Consider the following 22,370-nt stretch of genomic DNA (forward strand, 5'->3'; position numbering starts at 1 on the left):
GAGAAAAAAACACCGATTTGCTAACGCAAACAGAATTTGTAGTCCAAATAATGTTTATTGAGATGTAGCCTTGTGGACATGGAAAACTGCAACTTACGCATATTTCGATGATATTTAGAATTAGATTTAAGTTACAGTTGATCTAATTAAAAAAGAGAATGATCTCGGAAATTATGTGCAAGTTTGACTTTGTGTGAATCACGGCGTCGAATTTCGATCAAGCTTAGGTTGGTATCCATTGTTGCCCATTTTGTGGCCAAGTAAACATGTTCAGAAACATAGACTGTTACTTTTTGTGCTCCCTTCAGGTTTTTCCGTTCTTTATTCAGTGCTTTGATGTCTATTACGTTTTCTTCAAGCCAAACAATATCGATATCAACCAAATGCTGTGAATAACGAATGAACGGCAAAATGTTATCAACGGTAGATCTAGCAATTTGGTTTTGGTTTCGCTCTGCGTTTTCCTGTGAACTTTTAACTTCCATGACGTTTGTTTGGTTCATTGTGTGGTATCAATGCATGATTTGGAGTGTGCGTTGAAAAGATCTATTTGGAAGAAAAAAACAGACAGACAAAGGAATCAACCCAAAATATCTTGCAACAGTGCTTTATGATTCATATCGATTCTAAATTCAAACGTAATTTTGTACCTTTCATAGTGATTACATAATTATTTCGTCTGTGTGTTGAGTGCCGTTTTTTCACGCTAACAGTTCGACTGTCCTAAAATCTGCTGAAACATAAACACATTATTCGAGTAAAATTCTTTTTCTCTGATCAATTTTCAGCTTGTTATTCCATTTGAAAGCAAAACTGAAGGCCATATTGAATGCAAATAAGTGGTGAATTCTACGGTGTAAGTTGTTCTTTTCATCTGATGTGCAACAACAAAATAACCATTTGTCAATTGGTAATCTATAGTTGATTCAATTCGATGGCTCTCACACAAAATGATGATGCGGAAAAAAATGAACTTAATACCTACCTCAAATTACGATGTTTTCTAAGCAAGTGTCGAAACGATAAATGAAGCGCACAACGACATGATGAGTGAATCAATGTATTTAAAATGGTGATTTTGAGCGACTTGAAGTTGGTCAAGTTTCATAATATGTGTCAAGTTTTACATGTTGAATTTGCATATTTTCAACCCTTTTGGTTATGTTCGATGTTTTCATGAATGCCAAATTGGAAGAAAAAAATTCATGACTTTTTATTCCTTGAAAAAAAAAACACCAACCAATTTTTGTCTTACCTCTGTTTTCACAGCAATTGCACAAATTTTATAAAGTTTGATAGCAATAATGCAAAAGACCTACCATTAACAATGCAATTCACCGCTTACTCACTGTTTAGCTCATCGTTATTACAATTAGTAAGAGGTGATGTATGAAAAATTGAAGAAAATTTCATCTAAATTTCATATATAGTGTGACGCTTCTTTATATTTTGATTTCAATGAAGGTACTTTAGTTGAATATTTAAGTTTTAAATTATTCTTATGATTGTGTTATTGAATGGGCTTATTTGTTATACAAAATGAATGAATTAATATGGATAGCGATAAATGCTCTGTATCATAGCCTTATTCTCTAGACAATATTCAATTAGCCGATTCCAATTTGGGTCATACTGTAAGGAATGTGGATCACCGACAATGATAAGGAGGCACTTGGCACGAGTTAGCATCACATTAAAACGCTAAAATACAATCACAAAAAAAAATTTCAATAAAGAAATGATTATTGAATAACGTGTGTCAACTGATACTTACACGAGCATTGTTGACGAAACCCAAACGACTTCCACCAGATCGAACCGTCGACACAATCATAACTGGTTTCTCCTGTCCCTGAAAAGCTGTGAAAAAATCGTAACATTACAAAATATGAGTACGGTCATAAGGTCCAACAAATGCCTGAAATAAATAGTATTCAATTTATGTGGGTGTACCTTCTGCCGTGCCAATGGTGATTTCATCGAAATCAAAACGATGGCAGGCTTGTGCAATCTTACGTCGTTGCATCTTATACGGTGTGACCACTCCAATGTCGGACTGCGAAATTTTCATGCAGTGAGTGAACGTCGGCGATAGTAGATTTTTGATGAACTCAATCACAGCCATTACTTCCATAATGTTGAATAAGCTGAAAAATCCCAACATGAGAACATATTTCTCACAATGTGCAACTTATGTGGTCGTGTACCTTTTATTCACCTCCGATCGCTCAACATTGTATGATTGAACCGATTTAAAAATGATCGGGAAACGTTTGGACGGTAACAGCGGAGAATTTACAAACCAACCAGTAACGTCTATGAATAAAAAATAATTTGTGAGTTTCAATAATCAAATCAATAAGAAATTCCAATCTCACCTTCTGATGCCGTCGGTATTAAGGAATTGTCGTAGAACAACTCATTTGACAGCTTCAAAATCGTTGGATGTGAGCGATAGTTGCGAACCAACTGTGTGATGTAGATCTCGTTAAATTTCTTCGTTTTATCGTCGCGCTTGTACAATTGTCGTTCGCACAAGTGTTCAAGATACGATGTTCGAAAGCCCAATTCCCTAGCCTGTTCGGATTTGGTAACCGCATCCAATTGCTTTGGATCACCGGCTAAAATGATATTGGCATGCACTTTGTTGGCTGATGTGCACAAACCTAATGGAAAACCATTGAATATATTGAAACATGAAGATGAATGTAAAAAATCGGATTAGAAATCATAGAAGAAAATATTGACAGTACCCGCTATCGGTATCATGGTCATCGTTTCAAAGGCACTTGCACTCTCATCGATGAACACGTACGAAAAATGTTTTGTCGAGATGCCAGCTCTCGTCAAGGTACCTGGAGAGAAAAAAAAACGTCTCGACTAAATAAACAGTAAGATACGAAAATTAATGGGCCAATCTTTTACCAGCTGTGCACAATGTGCAAACCAAAACGCGAAACTTGAGTAAAAATTTCAAATTTGGATAGTGAAACTCAGTGCCGGTCCAGTTACTGTACGGTGCTAGCAATGAACTTAATTTGCAAACATCAAATGTTTTGGCATACAATCGGAATAGCTCCTCTTCTCCCAGAACAGTGGTCAAACGTGCGGCGATTTCATCGCAGGCCGTGTTTGATTGCGCACACACCAACACATTTTTTGAGGTTAAGAGAACGATTTGTTCGATGGACGCTACTAATGTTCGCGTTTTTCCCGTTCCAGGCGGACCAATCTGCAATATTTATCAAATCAATTGATTAAAAATGACAATTCAGAATATTGATTATGATTATAGGCAATTTTCGGCAAAAGTAATTTACCAATATGTACGGCAATGGATAATTTTTGGCATACACAATGTTTTCAACGGCTGATTGTTGCTCCGGATTCAGATGAAACATGGAATCACGACTGAAACATCACAGAAACCATCATTAAATTGAGTAGATTTTTCGCAATCTTTGGACTTTTCTTTACCTTAGAACAATATCATCGGGATTCCCTTTGGATTCGAGTTTTGCAATGTCATCATAGCCTGGATTGTTAATCAATTGATTGAACAAACGATGATCATGCATAAGATCCAATGCATAATGTTGCATTCGAAATGACAACCGATTGAAACGGAAGAATATGTCGAACGGTTGATTTTTGTAGACTTTTTTAAATGACACATACGATTGCTCATACAATTCGATGTAAATCTTCTCCTCATCTTTCCCCTTGATTGAACCGAAATAATTTTCCAGCCATGATTCATCGTTGGTAACGGGCTTCAGTCGAAGTGCGTCCAATAAGTTTTCTTCGATTGCCGCACTAATTTCAGCCATACGATCCTATAGAGAAAAATTTGGGATTTAGTCACGAATATCAATATGGTTGAACGATCGGAAGTCGATATTGCTTACTTCATTCAAAATGAAGAAGAGACGACCGGTGCCAGCATAGAAAATGCGCACTCCAGTTTGATCGAATGTTTTCATGAACAGTGTTTGGGCGGCTTCTTCCAAGTGAATCATGGTTTTGTAGCCTTTGTAGTAGTCTTTCTGCTTTTTGCGACACATTTCGGTGGAAAAGTTCAGTTTCAATGGTTCGTTGTTCTCTTCCGAATGCCATACCTCCATTGGCACATTATAGTTTGGTATTGTGCTCATCACCAATCGCCTATAAAAAATAGTCAAATTAAAATCACCGTTCGATTCGGCCGAATAGCATGCGAATGAACACCACTCACTCTGCGGTCATTTCATCGCGACGCTTGATTTGTTGACGCTCCCTGTAGCTGAGCCCATTTTGCAGTGACCGAATCGGTTTTAGAATTTTAATCGGCGAATTGAAAATGCTTGCAAGTGTTTTTGCCGGTGAAAATGCGGTTTGTTTTTGTTGAGGGGATTTCAATATGATACCTGCTGCAAAATTACCATTGATATCGGGTGAACCCAAGTTGGGTGAACCTTGTGATAATGAATCTAATTCAGAACCAATCGATATATCGCTCGTATCGGATTCAGTATTCGATTTTTTCGAACCAATTGTCAAACACAATGTGCCGTCATCGTTTTGCACCCAGCACGCGGTTGACACAGAACGCTTTGATTTGGATTTTCTATTTTTCATTTTCGTCGGCATTTTATTACTTTTTTCCCCTAATGATCCTAAATTTTCTAATGAATTATGAATAAACTATCAACTTTATTAACTGTTTCAACACGACTTTAATTCAATTAACTTATGATAAATAATGGACAAATAAAAAAAAAACACGAAGTCAAATCGCTGAAAAATTGGCTTGATGGAACGGTAAAAAATGAGCAACACTGAACTGAGAACAGCGATCAGTATAAACAAACTGAACCGAAATTTGTGCGCACTGTGTGTGACATACGCGTTGACAGTCGGATAACACACTCAATACTACAACGCAAATGCATTTGCTGTTTGAACGTTGTGAAAAAGTGCGAAACTTGAAAGTGTTGAAATATATAGAATATCATATTCGAAGCAAACATCACGATGCTGTGTGTGAGTGTATTTATAAAAATATATAAACAAATACAAAAACAAAAAGAAATGTTTCTAGTGTTTTATGAAAACGCATTCATTTATTAATACTGACTAACAGAATATTGTTTGAGAAACATGAGTTTGTTTCCTTTGACCATCGATAAATAAATTATTTGTAACGTTGTCGTTTCGTTTCAACCATTCGGTTGTGCATTGGAATCGAAAGGGAATGTTGTTTAAAAGTGTCACTCGTAACGCTTATCTTTCGGTTTAGTTGGTTGTAAGATTTGTGTAGGGTGCTGACACACATGACACCCACAATAAAACTTATAATGAATGTTAATATTGGTTTGTTTTCTTCGTTATTCCTCTTGAGTGCGATTCAACGGCATGCAAGCCGTTCAATTATATACTCGGGTATCGATATCGGCTCTGAACCAATGCATTGTTCTCCAAGCAAAATGTGATGAGTTTTCTCCAATTCGAGCAATACTGAAGCAAATGTGGATCGCCAACGATGACAAGTAAACACTTGGCTCGTGTAATCATCACGTTGAATCGCTTAAATTAAACAGAGATTGTTTTGTTAATTAATTGATACATTCAACATTATTTTTTCGTATACACAACATACCCGAGGATTATTAACGAAACCGAGTTTGTTTCCACCAGATCGAACCGTTGACACAATGATGATCGGCCGTTCTTGTCCTTGGAACACTTCAGCGGTGCCGATTGTAATGTCATCTAAATTGCCGCGATGACAGGCTTGTGAAATGCATCGTCGTTGCATCTTATACGGTGTAACCACTCCAATGTCGGACTGCGAAATTCTTTCACCATTCTTCAACTTCAGCTTTAGCAATTTGTCAATGTACTCCATCACCATGTTCACTTCATTCGTATTGAACATGCTGGAAAAAATATTGAGAGACATTTTCACTTGAAACTACTTTGGCATACAAATTCAGGTATACAACTTTAAAGGGTACCTTTTATTGGCGTCAGATCGTTCGGAATTCCCCTGAACGGACCGAAATATTATGGGGAATTTTTTGGAAGGCAATAAAGAATTGTTGACAAACCAATTGGTAGCATCTGAAAGAAATTATACAGTCGAAAAAAAAATATTATCGCCATAGAACTGTATTTTACGTCATAAACGTACCATCTGATGCTTTAGCCAATAGTGTGCCATTGTAGAACAGCTCGTTGGGAATTTTCAAGATTGACTCATGCGAACGATAATTCCGGATGAGTTGTGTAATATATTTTCCGCAAAATTCATTGGTCTCGGGATCACATTTGTATAACGGTCGTTCGAACAAATGTTCCATGAAAGACGTTCCGAAGCCCAGTTTTTTGGCTTGATCGGATTTGGTAACGGCATCCAATTGTTTCGGATCGCCAGCCACAACAATATTTGCATGTACTTTACCCGTTTCTGTGCACAGACCTATTTAAAAATCATCTTTTATAAAAAGAAAAATTGTCCAATGGAAATGAAATTTTATAACGATTCTCACCAGCGATTGGAATCAGTGCCATCGTTTCGTGAGCACTGGCACATTCGTCGATGATCACATAGGAAAAGTGTTTCGGAGATATGTTTGCCCGCGTCAATGTACCAGCTGTGCATAGTGTACAAATTACTACGCGATACTTCATTATGAATTGCAATGGTGGATAGTGAAATTCTTTTCCGATGCGATTACTGTATGGCTCTATGTCCGATTTTATTTTATGCACATCATAGGACAGCGCATACATGCGAAACATTTCGTCTTCAGTCAATGCCGGAATCAAACGTGTCGCGATCTCGTCACATGCTGCATTAGACTGCCCACACACCAACACATTTTTGTCGGTCAATCGAACGATTTTCTCAATCGCAGCAACTAGTGTTTTCGTTTTGCCGGTACCTTTGATCAGAAATACATAATATTTACGAATGACACATGGTGAAACTGTTAGGTAAACGAACCTGGTGGACCGAAAAGAACAAATGGTAGTGGTTTACTAGTCGCATTTACAATACTTTGAACTGCTAACTTTTGCTCTGGATTCAATTTCAAATTGGGACTGAAACTTTTTTCAAACAATAGCATTATTTCGGTGATTCAATTCCCAAGTGATTGTGAAAATAATAATATTTTTTATGCTCACTCAATCAATATTTCAGGTGGTGTTTTGGATGAATTTCCTGTTTCATCATATTTAGGATTGTTAATCAAAGCAGTGAACAGACGTTGTTCATTCAAAATATCAAGTGCAAAGTGCTGCAACTGATACGGAGTTCTGTTCAAGCAAAATCTGATATCAAAGGACTGTTCCATGCAAATCGAATTGAATTTCGAAAAAGATTCTTCTGACATTTGGACGAAAATCTTCTCGGCTGACTTTCTCTTTATTTGTCCGGAATAGCGTTCGACCGTGAAAAAATCACTTTTTTTATGCGGTTCCAAAACAAAGCAGTCCAATAGATTTTCATCAATCGCCCCATTAATTTCCGCCATTCTTTTCTGTGGATAAGGTATTTACATTATTGTTAAAACCAATCGAATTTTGTTTGTTGTTTTAAAAAAAAATACCTCTTTCATAAAGTAAAAGATTTGATTTTCACCGGTGTAGGAAAAATCGACATCATCCTGGTTGAATGACTGCACAAATAGAGTTTGGGCAGCTTCCTCCAAATAAACCATCGTTTCATATGTTTTCACATAGTAGTCGGCTGAACTGCGACACTTTTCGATTGGAAAGCCAAACCGTAATTGTTTTCCTGTCTCTGCAGAATTCCAAATTTCCTTGGGTATATCATACGAAGGCAGAGTGCACATTTCGAGTTTTCTGGTAATATTTAATTGAATAAATTTTTTTCCATAAAAAAATGTAATTTTTCGCATATTTTTTCCACCCGTAGATTGTAACTCACCCCCTCTTCATATCAATCAAGCGTTGAATTTGTGCAATATCGTCATTTGACTTGTTTTCTACCTCATTCAAAGTCATTTCTTCGAATTGAACTGTATTGGCGTTTTCATCGGTGGTATATTTTCGAGCAGATTTACCACTGTCTGGATTCAGAAGTTGTACCCAGCTGTTCCCTTTTTGCGTATTATCCGGCTTTACTTTCGATGCTACCGCTATGGAATGTGTTCCATCTTTATTTTCAACCCAATTGACAGTCGACACATTTCGGCGATTCTTTGCTTTTTGCTTTTTTGACGGCATAATCGATCAATAAAAATCACTTTTCATAAACTTTTCTTTGAATTGGTATTATATTTTTTTTTATATATGATATCGGACAGCACTCTAATTTGGAACGATGCACAAGCTTCAGATGAAATGAATATAATCATGTAATGATCAAGCGAGTGACTTCATTACTTGAAGACTTTGTCGCTTCTGAATATGACTTTTGATTCACAGCAACTACGTCTACAGTTAGCCTACTGCGTTAAACTGTAGCAACAACAGATAAATCTGTTGGCATTCGATCCCGTTCAGCATAAAATATAAACAATAAACAATATTGTCTCCTCTGCTTCTTCTTACTTTCTTACAGCAATCGCCTCATTAACCAGGCTTTGTTATGCGCTAAATCCATCACGCTGAATAAATTCATGCGATAGATTTATGCGATAAATGTGATGCGCTCGCTTTGCGGTGAACGAAGTCTGTTGCTCTTCAGTTATTCACGCATGAACGTTCATGCTTTGCAGTGAACGCATCGCTAAGCGGTAGTGAAGAGCAACCGACTTCGTTCACCGCAAAGCGAGCGCATCACATTTATCGCATAAATCTATCGCATGAATTTATTCAGCGTGATGGATTTAGCGCATAACCAAGCCTGTCATTAACTAACAGAAGACGAAAGCAATGCTCAAAATGTATACACTTTTAATATATTAGGTTTCCGTGTATTCATCAAGTGCCTTTGATTGTGTTTGAATATTTCCAAGAATTTCACGTCATGCAAGCGATTCAAATCACACATACAGTTTGCATATAGTGATTTGTAGTGAACATTTTATTTGATGAGTATGATATATTAAATTTGAAACCAAAACTGTATTACTTTTATTTCAAAATTTATATGCATTTTCTTTTTCTAGCTTTGGTGCTGATTATATTGCTGATAAGTTAATAATCACAAAGATTCGGGCGATAGACTTGGGCGATGCGTCGCTGCGTCATCTCAGCCAGCCGAATTATCTCGTTCAGTTATCCTATGAGATGCTGAGAGCGATATCGCAATCACTGGTAATGTCCGTTTCATTCTGATTTCAGAATATTCACAAACAGAGAAGAAGGATTGAAATTTTTTTACGAAAAAAAAAATCAATTAAACCTGAAATCTCAACAATTCTTCCCTGTTCGCATAAATTTAAAAAAATTGATTTCAATAGAAAATGTAATATCGACATCAAAGGAATAAAAGGAATATTTTCATTGTATGATTCTATATTTATGTTCTAAGCTGTAAAATAGCATTTTATGGATAAATCAAATATACAATGGAATATTCACACACACAAAAAAAACATTCTAAAAATATATGCTAATTGGATACACACTAATTGCTTGAAGTTGAATTCCCTCCAGGAATGCACATGTTTGCGAAAATGATTGTGTTATTATACAGCTAAACCAAATCAAAATCTTCAGAAATACGATAATTGCCCGCTTTTTTTTTCGTAACGTCAAAGTGTATTATTACCGCGTTGATGGGTAATGGGCATAAGTATATACGGTTCCCAAGGGAAAGCTACTGCTGAACTTATCATTCACTCTATTCATTCAGCATGCTCATAAATACGCTAATCATCTGTTGAAACTCGGCCTTCAGTGAAAAAAACTGATATTTAGAATACGTTGGAAAGTGGATTAGGATGATGAATCCAAAAAATATCTGACAAAAGGGCCCTTTATATTTATACTCGTTTGCTCTGCATTAAATCTGCACCGTGTAATGTATATATACGTTACTGTCTACAATGTACAAAAATAGAAAGAAAAATCCCAGGCGTTTGCCTTTTCAATAGCTTTTATTATAAATTTATAATTTTATTTGCCTCCTGAGCGCAATTTAATTCAAATTACAGTATGTCTGTTGTGGGGAGAGTGTTCAGTTCATATTTATTGATTTACAAAAGAAGAAGTGGTGTTATATGTGATTGTTTTTTTTTTTCATTTTTGCGATAAAAAAAACCAATTAAGAAGTAGCAAATCATAGATTCTTCACAGCCGAAGCGCACAAATTGGCATTAGTTCCTGCAAATGGAAAGTAAGAGAGTTATGATTTTATTAGGGCAAATGAGTGAAAATTCGATATTTCATTTTCCAAGAATTACCTGGGCAAATTGCAAATTTCGCAACTGCTGAGTTCGCCACGATTGATGAATGTACAGTGGTTACAAGTCCAATCTGCTGCTGCTGGTTTCGAGTCTGTGTCTGGATAATGTTCCATGCCGCTGTTACAAAAGCAATAGAGAGAATATTATTAATTAGGTTAAGAAGAAAAAAAAACGGAACGAGAGAAGATTTTCCATTGGTAAATTTAATAATGAAAACGGAAATGTACCCGCTGGCCGAGCTCGAGGCTGTGATCAATGTTTCGAGTGTGCTCCATACTTCTTGCTCTTTCCATTGCACGGCGGCCGCATAATTCTTCGTGCGTACTGCTTCTAACAACGGACCCATGGCCGATTTCATTGGCAGCATGTCCATGAAGTATAAATAAAGCAAAAGATGAAAGTCAGAGATTGCCTCAAGAAATTCGTTTGGTGCCCATTTCGAGATGTATGCGCTAAGCGCATTAAAATCCTGTAGTTGACCGTCGATATAGCGATTTTCCACAGGGAACATATCCTTTGTGTCGCGTGCAGTGAATGTGTAGATCGGTGTGAGTGGTGTAGACGCAGGTACATCAACTAACAAGTACTCGACTGGCAATGGTCGTGCCAAGCGCGATACCTCATTGCCATATTGATCTTTCACCTGTAACGAGATAAACAGAAAATGCAATCAGTTTCAACCGTATAAAATTGGATATATATACATAGGGAGAGGGAGAATAAAATGTGGAAAGAAAAAAATGGAATCAAATTCAACGGGTAAAATGATGACGTGATGATGGGGTGAAAAATGCATGAAAAACGAAAGAAAAAAAAACAAACTCATCACTCATTCAATTCAATTTCATCAAAATCGATTTCATGCATCAAATCATACTTCCATTTTCCATCCAATTATGATCATAATTTGAATAGTTCAAGTGCTATACGACCATCAATGCACTCTGTGTACGCGTTTCACGTGCATCGCAATTCATAAACCGAATGACTAAAAGCTGATGAAATATTTCAAACACAGGAAGAAATCATATACACGGCTACATTACGTCAAACTGACGTAAATTAGGTCAGCTTATGTATTAGCAAATCCGTTGCCTTTACTTCCGTTTCTAAGCCGCGATTTTTCTCGTCTTCTTTTCTGCTCTCTGGCTCTTCCTTCATCATAACAATGTTTTGATGTTGCTCTCCGTTGTTGAAATTCTCTAAATATTACCATCAATGTGTTTTTTTTCTCTCTCGTCTCTTTTGAGCCGTAAAACGAAGCGTAAACGGCATATAGTTAAAGAGAAGGTCACAGACGTACGAAGATGGAAATAGGGAAAATATGCGTTCTGTAAATCAGGTCATGGTCAGGTTAATGGGGCAACTGAATTAAGCGCACTCTAGAATTTTTTTTTATCGTTGCCACGAAGAGGAAAGAGAGAATAAAAACTACAACTTTCAATATAGAAATGGGAAGGCACTCGTTAACTTCATAAATGCGATAAAATCTTGCACTCTAGAAACTCTCTAACGGATGTTATAACATTTTCAGTTGCCGTTATTCTGAAGTGCCCCGATGGAAAATATTTACGAGTGAGCATAATCTTTGTTGCATATTCAATGGGATAATCCAACAAAGGACGGATTTCGAGTTACATAGCAAAATTCAAACGAAGCGTCAAAACCGGCGATTGTAGTTGTAAATTGAGGAAATAATTCCAAAAGAACACAAAGTACTTCGCTGTATGAAGGTCAATCACCATACACACACATTTCTGGTACAGATAAGTGAATCATTTCAATTTTCACACAGGCGACCATCTGAACGGAAAAATTCCGTCAACAAAAACGCAAGATTTTGAAACATTTACGACTCTTTAAACATAGAACGAAAGAAGATTTATTGATTTCAAGTAACTTAAATCCGAGAGGAGTTGTAGTTCTTTTTACTTCGCCTAGCAACAACATCAATGGTGGTCAAAGTCAAACTTTAGATGTTCGCTTCTTGTTCCATTCTATTCAACAGTTTTATTGAATAGTAGTAAAAACAATCTCATTCAAAGTTCATTTAGACGCTTGTGATTCGAGTGAATGGTGAACATTCAAATCTGTACACCGTGTACTTTGTAATGTTAGCCCATTGTATTCATTAAACGTCATGTATATAATGATATTGAAATGATACGTTTGCAAAACTGTATCCATGCTGTTAATGGTGTGCTCAACGCTCATACAACTGACTTTCAATAATCAACCTTTAAACTGAGTATAATCTGTATGGTTGTAGCTGAGATGTTGCTTCATCGGTGCTGCCTTACGCACCATTAAATTTATTTTGCCGAAAAATGTACATATACACGTTCAAGGTGAGCATTAAATGTCGTGCGCATTGTATGATTTTTTTTGCTATCTTTTTGTTGATGACTTGCATGATCTTGTAGTTGATTGGATACATGTGCTTGTTAGCTGTATAGAACACATTGTTCGAATCAAATAATTTGATCATAAAATTTTATCGGATACATTTTTTTGGGAGGAAATTCGATTTGTGTTTTTTTTTGTCACATCATTGCGAAAAACCATCGCATCGCTCGAATCTAATTTTCTAAATTGGATTTTTTTTTTGGTGTGCGTTCCAAATGCGTTTGGAAATGATGTCGTGTGCTGTGAGTCATCATTCATTTTAAGTGTGGGTAAAGTGATTTATTTGTCATACTTTTCCTTCCGGTGAAGAGAGCAGACACACACGCCCAAATTCAATCTATCAAATGGTGACGCTCGAAATGGACAAAACTTGTAACTGATAGTTGATAATCACGTTCGATCAGATTAACGATTTTGAAAAGTAAACGGTTTTTGTTGAAAACATTCTATCCCCTCCGTAATTTAGTATTTAGGTGTGTGTATATGAGCCACCATCGAAATTCATTGAAGACCTGTTTTAATTAGTAGTTTGAATGGCCTTCATTTGTTTTGTTTTTTTGGTGTTGATGACAGACAATATTGCATTTTCAAGCTCGGTGAAAATTGGTGAAATTATAACATGAATAATTCAACGAAAAACCAACAATGAATTTGGAGTAAGTTAAGAAAGGACCGTTGTCCGTAAATCCTTCTATTTGCCAGTGGAATAGAATGGAAATTTAGAGAAAAAGCGCATGGAATGAAAGAGCACTCACTTTGAATAGACACACACACACACACACACACCAGATTCGGAGCATTTTCCATCATCATATTGTGACCGTTCGCAACCACTTGAAAGCAGCTGGAGTTCAAGGCTAATTTTCACATGAACTACGCTCACCACACACACAACACACCATTTGGGACTGTGCTGTTTCAAGCATTCAAGTCAAAAGCATGTTCGATAAAATTACAGTGTGAAGCAAGATTACACCAACAAAGAGTTATGCTTTGCGCTCGTTTCGTCCTTTGAAATGAATTTTTGAAAACATTTTTACAATGTAATTTCGATCTGAATAAAAGGTTGTGAATTAATCGAGTGTTGCAATGCACGCGCTGAATGTGGCAAATGTTTATCAGATTGCACAGCTGATCCAGCCACATTTTCGCCATTCATCAGTTCGTTTTTTTCGGAGTTTTTTGTTTGTTTCGTATTTATGGCAACATCAAAACCACATGAAACAAAAGTATAGACCCGTATCACTGGCAAAAAAGCTTTTCTCTACATTTTAATTAAAATAACAAGTGAATGAGAGACAGAGAGAAAAATGAATGGCGAAAAAACCAAACAATGCGAAAAAAAATGCATCAAAAACATTCAAGCATTTTACTTGGAAAATGATTTATTTTCATTGCTGTCGCTACCAAACGGTTGAACGGTCCTAGCGTTCGCAGTGTCGATGAGCTTTTGACCTTTTTTCCCACACACATTGTACTTTTGTACTTGAAGTGAACAGTGGAAACATTGTTTCGAAATGTGTTCGAGCAGAAGAGCTTGCACTTTCTACATGGTTCTCTTATACACACAAGCAAAATTCCATTAAAAATTGAAGCAAAGCTTTTCCCAACTGTTTTTTCTATTTCTCTCTCTCTCTCTCTCTATTTAACAAACACAAAAGTGGTTAGTGTATCACAGTCTACAAACACACTGAACGCACGAAGGATGGAAAAATGCTATATAGCATTTTCCATATCGTTAACTATGGTATAATAATGGATGAATATGTGCCTAACGTTGTATTTCCCATGGAGCAATGCGTCCTGTCATGTATTCATGCATACATAGGTACATTATGTGTATCGATGGTAAAAGAGAGAAAAAGAGACATTTCATTTTGCCATTCAGATCTATATAGAATGCCATATTATTTATTTGACCTTGAAATTTTGCCTGTTCCTCATCGTACTGTTTCGCAACGCAAACGCTCATATCTCTATTCAGCAGTCCTTTACCGTATGGCACATTGAAAAAAAACGAGAGAATCGACGCGGAGACGAAAAAAATGTTGAAGCCAGCAAGAAAAAAAAAACAACTTTTGCCAGGCAGGCTGTAGCACGCAGTTGCGTGTGTAGATTAATTTCCTTTCGAATGATGAAAACACAGTTTGCCACATACATATACGCATAGGCGCGTAACAAATATAGGCTCGCAATAATACCAAAAATAGAATTGTGCGCGTTGTCCAATTTTTTTTTATTATACTTAGAGATTTTGTCTTTTGATTTTTCATGCTGTTTGACTCCAGCTGTTCGCTTTTTAGAATCATAAATGGGGCATAAATATATCAAAGCAAACCAGAGAGATATCCTCTAAATTTGCTCACATTTTGACATTGGGAACAATTGATTTCGCAGAAGAAAAAACCATTTAGTCATACATTTAATTTAATCATCTTTTGAACTCGTCAATGAGCAACCTCATTATTTGTTGCCTTCAATAAATCGATCTATCTGTTCGTAAATTATTGGCTTTTTTCTCCGTCAATTTTCCAGTATTAAATTTAATACTCTAATAATATCTGTAATTTGCTTAACACTTTCTCAACGGTTGGATATCAATACAAAGCGATTGGCGTGAAAATACGATTATATTGTGCGATTGGCGTTTTTTTTCTCTCTCTATCTCTCGCTCTCTTTCAAATGAAATCACAAAAATGCAAATCGAATCGTAATTATTGTTAATTTCATGCGAACGGTAGCACAGTACATAAAAGTGCATAGCGAAACCCATGCAAAAAAAAACGCCTAATCTAACTTGAATCGTGCACCGTTTGTGGCATTTATATACGAATAAAAATAGATAAAAAAATCAAGCCTCGGGATCATGCTGTCGCTTTCGAGCGTATGTGGCACAAACGAACCACACACTGACACATTTACACGTATACATAGGGAAAATTGGAAAAACTTGTAGCATTAAATGTACCAAAATAATGGTTTATTTGCTACTATCTTTAGAGGCTTACATACTCTTCAAGGGATTTACATAAGCATGAAGACAGAGAAGAAAGAAAAAACCAATTGAGCTTCCTGACACACTGAAACAAAACATCAGCCCAACACATGCGCACACACACACATAACCATACTGGTGATGGGCTTTTTCTGCAGTATTTCACCCCGCGTCCTAATCGAAGCACGAGAAGCGCACTTTCCAGTGAATACGCTTTCGGCTATGCTTGAAAGCACGCACATATGACAAGCTGACTCTTATATACAACAAGTCATATGTACACATCGACATCAGCACATCGTGAGCAGCCTAGCTCTGACGTCGTCAACGTTCCTGTGCCGTGCACAAGACGAAAGCTATTCGGGCAGCAAACACTGAAACGCTTCACCATACAAATATGCCGTATCGCGCGTCGGCTTTATTTACTCTAAGCGTGTGTGCGAGGTATATTGAAATGGAAACTCATTTAGCCATGTGTTGGTTGAGAGGTGCTTGTGGAGAGTTTTTTTTTCTGTGTGTGTGTGTGTGTGTGTATCGTTGAGAGTGAGAAACCCCAATGTGTTTGGCGTTTGTGTAGGTTTTCATTTCTTGGATCCACATTCGGCTTGAATTTAATGAGTCTCTCGGCTGTGTTTAAAGTCGAATTGAGAGAGTGTGTGTAGTATATAATAGAATCGAAACGACGCATACATCCACACGCCAATTGGACGCTTCGAATTTCGTCCGTGAATCCCCCATGTACAACAGCAACAATCACATGGACAACATCCATCCGTTTGTGTTTTTCTCTCTCGCTCTCTACATACATAATATCGACATCTTTCATCCGTTCGACATAGAAAAATTTTCTGTAACACAGTCGTAGTTCGTATCGAGCGAGCGAAGCGATCGTCGACACATTCGAATTATCAGCGCACCAAACGTACTACAAAAATTCCACTAAATTAAATTTAATACACGTACGGAAAGTGAAGTAAAAAAAAACCACGCAGAGAATATTCGAAAGGGAAAAAAAATCACCGAAACGATTATACGACTATGAAGACGATGATGATGATGATGATGACGACGAAATAAATCATTTTTTGCTAACAATCTAACGAATTGGCCATTTCCACGGCGAATGAGAGAGAGAAACAGAGAAAATACGCAAGCAGCAACAAAATAACAAACCATTTAATTCAAATATTCATGTGAAAAATAGATTCGAATTTTGTTGTTTTTTTTCTGTGTTTCTGTTGATTCGTTCAACATCGTGTTTAATTTCGATTTATTGTGCTTCGCGTTACGTTTTCTCTGAACGCAATAACTTTTTTTCGTTGTTTGAGTTTTTAAATCTATAAACTCGACCATCTTTCATGTTCGTTTTGTGTTCGAGCTGAGACGAGAGAAGAGAGAGAGAGAGCAAAATTTATGCGAAACCCGTGTCAAAGGAGTCAAAGTTCACGAAGCAGCAAATTATTAGAAATATCGAAAATAATTTAATCGGATAATAACGTGTGTATGGCTGGCGTTGCTCGACGATAAAATATTGAAACAAATTTTAGTGACGGTGGAAATTTTTGTGACGTGACTACACTATTACTCTCATTTCCATTAATTTTCCACTCACTTTGCGTTGCGTTCGAAAACTCAGCATATCATTGAGCTGCGATCGAAGTGATAGAAAAAAATAGTAAAGCGGAAGAATACAAAAAAAAATCTCAATGTGCAAATTCGTGACTGGATTGTGATTTTCGTTAGTTAGAATCGATGAAAAAAACCATTTCGTAAAATATCTAGTGAGTTCTCAACAGATTTTCCAACGACTACAATCAACACACTTGGCATTTGGTATTTGTCGAGAGAAACAAAAAACGAACGAACGAATTGAACAGTATGGAAAAGTATTACATCAAATCGAACGTCATTAAAGCGGTTGTGCATTGATTAAAAGCGTTCCCCAGCGTTACCATCGAACAATAATAGAGGTTTTTCTTCTGTTCGCCTAGTTGAAACCACTTTTATCTAAAGTTGTTTCTGTTAGTGTCTGTGTTCGAGGAAAAAAAAAAACGAAACGAAAAAAAGCAAAGCTGAAAATATTGAAGCCGAAAGTGAATCCAACAAACACACACATATGCTTTTATTTTGGACAAACACGTCAGAAAAAGATACCAGCACACCGCAATTAACAACTGTACGCTCGCAAAGCAAGCCCGAGCAACACGACCAGATGTGTATTTGCAAACACCAAAGTGGTTGTCAAACAGAAAGTTTAAGGCAAAAATAAATCATCGTTTTTTTTATTCGTTGCTGTCATTTCTCATCATACGTTTTTCCCGTTTTATTAGTTCTATATCTCTTCTATTTTCTCTCTCTATCTTGTGTTGCGTGAACGAAAACCACACATAAACATTTTGAATAACGACGAAAATTCACACAGAATCTACTGCAAACATATAGTAACCAACAAATAGAGAAAAAAAAAACACACACAAACATACGAAACAACAAAAAAATCGCAATATACCGAAGGAGTATTAACTCGACATACACATACATACGGAGACGCGCGTAACGAAATTCATATAAAAAGAAAAAAATATATAATTTTCAATTTATTGATATGATCACTGCTAGTGTTAGTGCGGCTATTCTGTGATATTACGTAAACAATCAACGGTATGTGTCTATTAAGAGTATTACTCTCACTCTTTTTCTTATCGTAGTTTCGTTCGAAAAGTGCTTTTATATACATTTTTTTTCTCTCGATTTTTTCTTTGTTCATTTCCAATAAATGGTGAAGAAGAACAAACGATTCGTTTATAGCTATCCAAAAAACTCCAGCTCATTCCAAACACTGAGTTACACGTAACCAATTTTATATCTTTTCTTTTCATTTCTTCTGTAGAATGTGTATGAAATTAGTTAAAGTAATTAGAATTTTCGTCATTTTTCCTTGTAGTGGCGGTGAATGAATGAATGCAATACATATGTGTGTGTCTGCATTGAATAAAGTTTATTCAATAAACGGTTTTTATTGATTATCTTTAGCTTTATTTGAGTTCATAATGAAATTCTTCGAAGAAGAAGAAGAAGACGAAGAAGAAGAAAAAAATGGCTTGGTTCGTTAGTAGATTAAATGCTTAACCGAACAATTATAATTGGGAACGTAATGCAACAATATGTACGTATATGAGATTGCAAAAAGAGTAAAGAGAATGAAAACAGAGAGAGAGAGAGAGCAGTCAAAGTGTCATGACAGCAGCAAACTCTCTCAGCCCGAAATCTCATTAAATGAATGACTTAATTGAAAAAACGTAATCGAATTAAGAGATCATGAAATTTTTTTTTAACGAGATAAATTTTATCAGAATTCAGCTAATTCCTATTCTACCAAATCTAATCAAAATAATTAAAATCAAGCGTTTCACTTGCGCCGTTTCACCAGGCTCAACTCAATCTCGACATGGAAAGAGAGAGAGAAAATGGGAGAAAAAAAGTGGTAAACATATTAAGGAGCTGTTCATCATGCGAGAAATAGTTGACAGAGAAAGGGGGAGAGAGAGAGAGAGAGAGAGAGTAAGCGAGTAAGCAAGTAGAAAAAAGATCTAATTATAAAAATTGCTAGATCGATTTGTTTGTTTACTTTGGCCTATCGCAGGAAATGTCTGAACTATCCGAAATAAAAAAAATGAGCGCTCGTGTTTGGGCGTTATCGCAAACATACATGAAAATTTAATACATGTGATTTGAATTGGAGATTTGATTTGACAAATAGAGATAGAAATAATATAATAGATTAGATTCGATGAAAGGCTCACACGAAATGACGACAGTAAATGCCATATAGAAGAGAAATAAAACTCCGCACCCTATCCCGAATTCAAAGCTATTGATTTCTTGTGGTTTGATTTTTTTCGTCCGGAAAATATTCCATTTTGAAACGACCGAAGAACGAAAGAAACATTGGACGAAAAAAAATAATGAAGCGACTCAAACTATAATCGAGGGATATTATTTTTTCCATGTTTAGCGTCAGTGAATGAAGGGAAACAAAACTGAACGCCACTCGTTTTCACTACCACAAATAAAACCTAGTCATATTCTCTCTCTGTGTGTGTCTACCGAATTCGATTCGATTGTTTTGGCTTCGTTGTGCTCAACCGAATACACTTCGATTCGCTTATATTTAGATATATTTCGCGTGTATTTGAATACTGTATACATTTTTTTTTCCTATTTCGCTTATTTTCCATTTGAATAAATTCATTCGTAATGCTTAGCTTATCACATCGCGCACCCGCAATCGTTGTTATTTTTTTCTTTCCTTTTTGTTAATGGCCCATACATATGCGAAATTTATTTAGTTTTTTTTTTCTTTTCGGATCTAACGTAATTGTCAACTGGCATGATTGTAATGCACTATATAATATACGTTGCGATACATGATAAATGTTAAATTTGGCGGTATTGTTAGAAAAATGACAAGTGAATAATTAGAAGAAGTGCTGCTACAAACCCAATTCGAAAGAGCAAAAACGGAACGAACGTTTTAGCATTTGAAAATGTCAGCACAAATCGCATTTGTTGTGCTCGTGCAAAATTTAGTCGCTTCAATTGAAGTGGAAAAAAGAATGAACATACGTGTCAAACTGGAAACGTATCACGTTGCACAGAGTGTACGCGTCTTTGGTAACGTTTTCAATTGAAGTTGATTAAATTCGGGAATGTTATCTACTTTTTTTTTGTTTCATTGCTTTGCTTTGCGACTTCGAATGACAACCACTACTAAATGGCACATAGCAATCGCACGAAACAAAAGCAAAGGCACAACGTACCATGTGCAAATATATATATCGGTTTCAACGATGAATTCGTTCATAAAGTGAATGTAAATAGATGTATGTAGCGAAAATGTGCGGACAGGCAGGCAGGGTGGCTGCTTGTGTCACCGCTCTGATTCAAAAGCTGAGAAGCTGACATGAAATCCGCTGGGAAATTTCGGTTGGAAAAATTGCTGAAACACTTGATACTGTATATATACAAGTCGGCAACCAAGGTCATTTGAAGACGACCCAAGCTTCGCATGCCATTGCAGCACCCTGTAAATATCGAGTGAGTGAGAGCGAATCCGATTGTGCTAAGGCATACACAGTACACACACACACACACACTCGCATACGACAACCGTTAGAAGCCCATCTGCTAAAGTGCGTTGGAAATCTTGGCCATCAAGAGATTTTCAAAGCAATTAGGCTTCATATTTACACGATTCGCAAACAGCACAAGTCAAATATAGATGGAAAAATATGAGCAACAGCAATAACGAGATAGCCATATGAGAGAATCAAATGACAGAGATAGATAGCGAGGCAGAAAGTGTGTGTATGTGAAGAAAAAAAAACATTTACGTTGCCTCATAATTTTCGTCTTGTACATGGATAAGAAAAACTCTTGCTTGAATTTTTCGTTAAATCACTACAGTTGAGGCGTACATTTGAGCGTGTGCATCTAAATCAGGAGTGTATTTTCTTCTTTGCTCTTTTTTTCTGCTGTTATCCAATAATAAATTCAAATACGTCATGTGCTTTTCTCCACGCTCGCACTCACGCACACACACATACATCCACTCCAGCTCTCCAGTTCCAAAGCTTCGATGAGTCGTACAGATGTTACATAGGCGCACTTCATTCTACATAGACACAGAGAATCGTACAAAATTCAATTCGACCCATCCAGAAGAAGCGCGCATCACTGTTTGTATACAAACGATTCGTTTGCTCTCTTTCCGTTCGTTTTCTGTTTTTGATTCGACTGTTTCTTCCGAAAACGTAATTTGAATCACATGAATAGGCATAAGCGAATTGGAGAGTATTTTCGCTTGCTGCACACAACTACACTTAGAAATATATGTATATACATGTACACCGTTGTCGAGCGCGCACGTTTATTACATGGAGCAACGATAGTTGTGTGCTTTCGATGTGCCTGTGCGTGCTGCTCGAATGTGATTGTGTGTTTTTGATTTTTATTCGTTCGCTTCGTAGCAAAACAGTTTTGGTTTCTCATTTACGCTCATTTCGAGACAGCAAAGCACTAGTGCTCGACATATGAGAACGATTTTTTTTGGTTCGTTTGAATATATACCATCACTGTTTTTTTTCTCTCGTCGCTCTGTGTCAATGTGTGCACCGTATTCGTGCGTATGTGTGTGCGTTTCTATTTGCCGAATGACCTTGACTGTTGTTCTGACGCTAGCGAACATTATTACCGGGTTCTCACTTCACATTTTGTGTATATATATATCTGATTCTGTCGTTCTGTACATACGCCAGTAAATGAGCAACGTTGATGATTCCACTTTTTTTTTCAATTTTATTTTCTTAATACGACTTTTCGGTTGAGTTTTTCATGTACATGTTTTGTTGTATGGAAATAGACACGTTTTATCTCGTACGGGTAAACAACAATACCAAGAATTGAGAGGCAAATCGATGAAGAAGGTGATCTAATGTTGGATTGGGTTTTTTTAGTTCGAAGCTGTTTATGTATACAAAATATTCAATCATTAGAACTATGTACGATTGGTTGTGTTCATGTGCTTGTGGCACAAATCAAGGTTC

General features: G+C 36.5%; 4 protein-coding genes across 10 annotated transcripts in view; 1 reads left to right on the forward strand and 3 right to left on the reverse strand.

The window, feature by feature from the left end:
- Positions 1–1,418: 1,418 nt before the first annotated feature.
- On the reverse strand, positions 1,419–4,913 carry LOC129567847 (putative helicase mov-10-B.1). Its single transcript, XM_055445207.1, has 11 exons — positions 4,235–4,913; positions 3,909–4,164; positions 3,478–3,836; positions 3,321–3,411; positions 2,926–3,232; positions 2,754–2,855; positions 2,379–2,666; positions 2,208–2,316; positions 1,954–2,147; positions 1,775–1,860; positions 1,419–1,701 (listed from the first exon to the last, which is right to left on the reverse strand). Exons 1-11 carry the CDS (start codon positions 4,627–4,629, stop codon positions 1,549–1,551), a joined length of 2,340 nt encoding a protein of 779 aa, XP_055301182.1. The 5' UTR covers positions 4,630–4,913; the 3' UTR covers positions 1,419–1,548.
- A 128-nt stretch (positions 4,914–5,041) lies between these two features.
- On the reverse strand, positions 5,042–8,266 carry LOC129567875 (putative helicase mov-10-B.1). Its single transcript, XM_055445237.1, has 9 exons — positions 7,937–8,266; positions 7,596–7,851; positions 7,171–7,526; positions 6,989–7,092; positions 6,531–6,926; positions 6,173–6,460; positions 5,997–6,102; positions 5,639–5,918; positions 5,042–5,565 (listed from the first exon to the last, which is right to left on the reverse strand). The coding sequence occupies exons 1-9, from the start codon at positions 8,233–8,235 to the stop codon at positions 5,410–5,412; spliced, it is 2,241 nt and encodes a 746-aa protein (XP_055301212.1). The 5' UTR covers positions 8,236–8,266; the 3' UTR covers positions 5,042–5,409.
- Positions 8,267–8,928: 662 nt separating this feature from the next.
- Positions 8,929–22,370, forward strand: part of LOC129567907 (uncharacterized) — a 24,004-nt gene continuing 10,562 nt past the window's right edge. Inside the window, exons 1-2 of one of the 4 annotated variants that reach the window (XM_055445283.1) lie at positions 8,929–9,048; positions 9,123–9,270. In XM_055445283.1, the coding sequence (XP_055301258.1) occupies positions 9,244–9,270 (27 nt within the window). In that variant the 5' untranslated portion in view covers positions 8,929–9,048; positions 9,123–9,243. Of the gene's footprint in view, positions 9,049–9,122; positions 9,271–12,749 lie in introns of those variants that run through there. The other 3 variants (XM_055445298.1, XM_055445290.1, XM_055445306.1) reach the window with 3 other exon arrangements.
- The window catches only part of LOC129567884 (nuclear protein localization protein 4 homolog), a 34,205-nt gene continuing 21,871 nt past the window's right edge, over positions 10,037–22,370 (reverse strand). For 2 of the 4 annotated variants that reach the window (XM_055445266.1, XM_055445257.1), the window contains exons 6-8: positions 10,592–11,007; positions 10,362–10,481; positions 10,037–10,281 (exon numbers count right to left, since the gene is read on the reverse strand). In XM_055445266.1, coding sequence (XP_055301241.1) covers positions 10,275–10,281; positions 10,362–10,481; positions 10,592–11,007 — 543 coding nt within the window. In that variant the 3' untranslated portion in view covers positions 10,037–10,274. Of the gene's footprint in view, positions 11,008–22,370 lie in introns of all 4 variants that reach the window. The other 2 variants (XM_055445273.1, XM_055445248.1) reach the window with 2 other exon arrangements.

The sequence above is a fragment of the Sitodiplosis mosellana genome, unplaced genomic scaffold (assembly GCF_009176505.1).
Source record: "Sitodiplosis mosellana isolate CC-2019 unplaced genomic scaffold, AAFC_SMos_1.0 Smas_scaffold_1, whole genome shotgun sequence".
Lineage (NCBI taxonomy): Eukaryota > Metazoa > Arthropoda > Insecta > Diptera > Cecidomyiidae > Sitodiplosis > Sitodiplosis mosellana.

Excerpts from the sequence above, each read along its gene's own strand:
- LOC129567847 (XM_055445207.1), bottom strand. The coding sequence starts at position 4,629 with ATGCCGACGAAAATGAAAAATAGAAAATCCAAATCAAAGCGTTCTGTG. Across the intron at positions 3,412-3,477 it reads CCCGATGATATTGTTCTAAG|TCGTGATTCCATGTTTCATC; the intron begins GTAAAGAAAAGT and ends GTGATGTTTCAG. Across the intron at positions 2,856-2,925 it reads TTGCACATTGTGCACAGCTG|GTACCTTGACGAGAGCTGGC; the intron begins GTAAAAGATTGG and ends TTTTCTCTCCAG.
- LOC129567875 (XM_055445237.1), bottom strand. The coding sequence starts at position 8,235 with ATGCCGTCAAAAAAGCAAAAAGCAAAGAATCGCCGAAATGTGTCGACT. Across the intron at positions 7,093-7,170 it reads CCACCTGAAATATTGATTGA|TTTCAGTCCCAATTTGAAAT; the intron begins GTGAGCATAAAA and ends GTTTGAAAAAAG. Across the intron at positions 6,461-6,530 it reads GGCACTGATTCCAATCGCTG|GTCTGTGCACAGAAACGGGT; the intron begins GTGAGAATCGTT and ends ATTTTTAAATAG.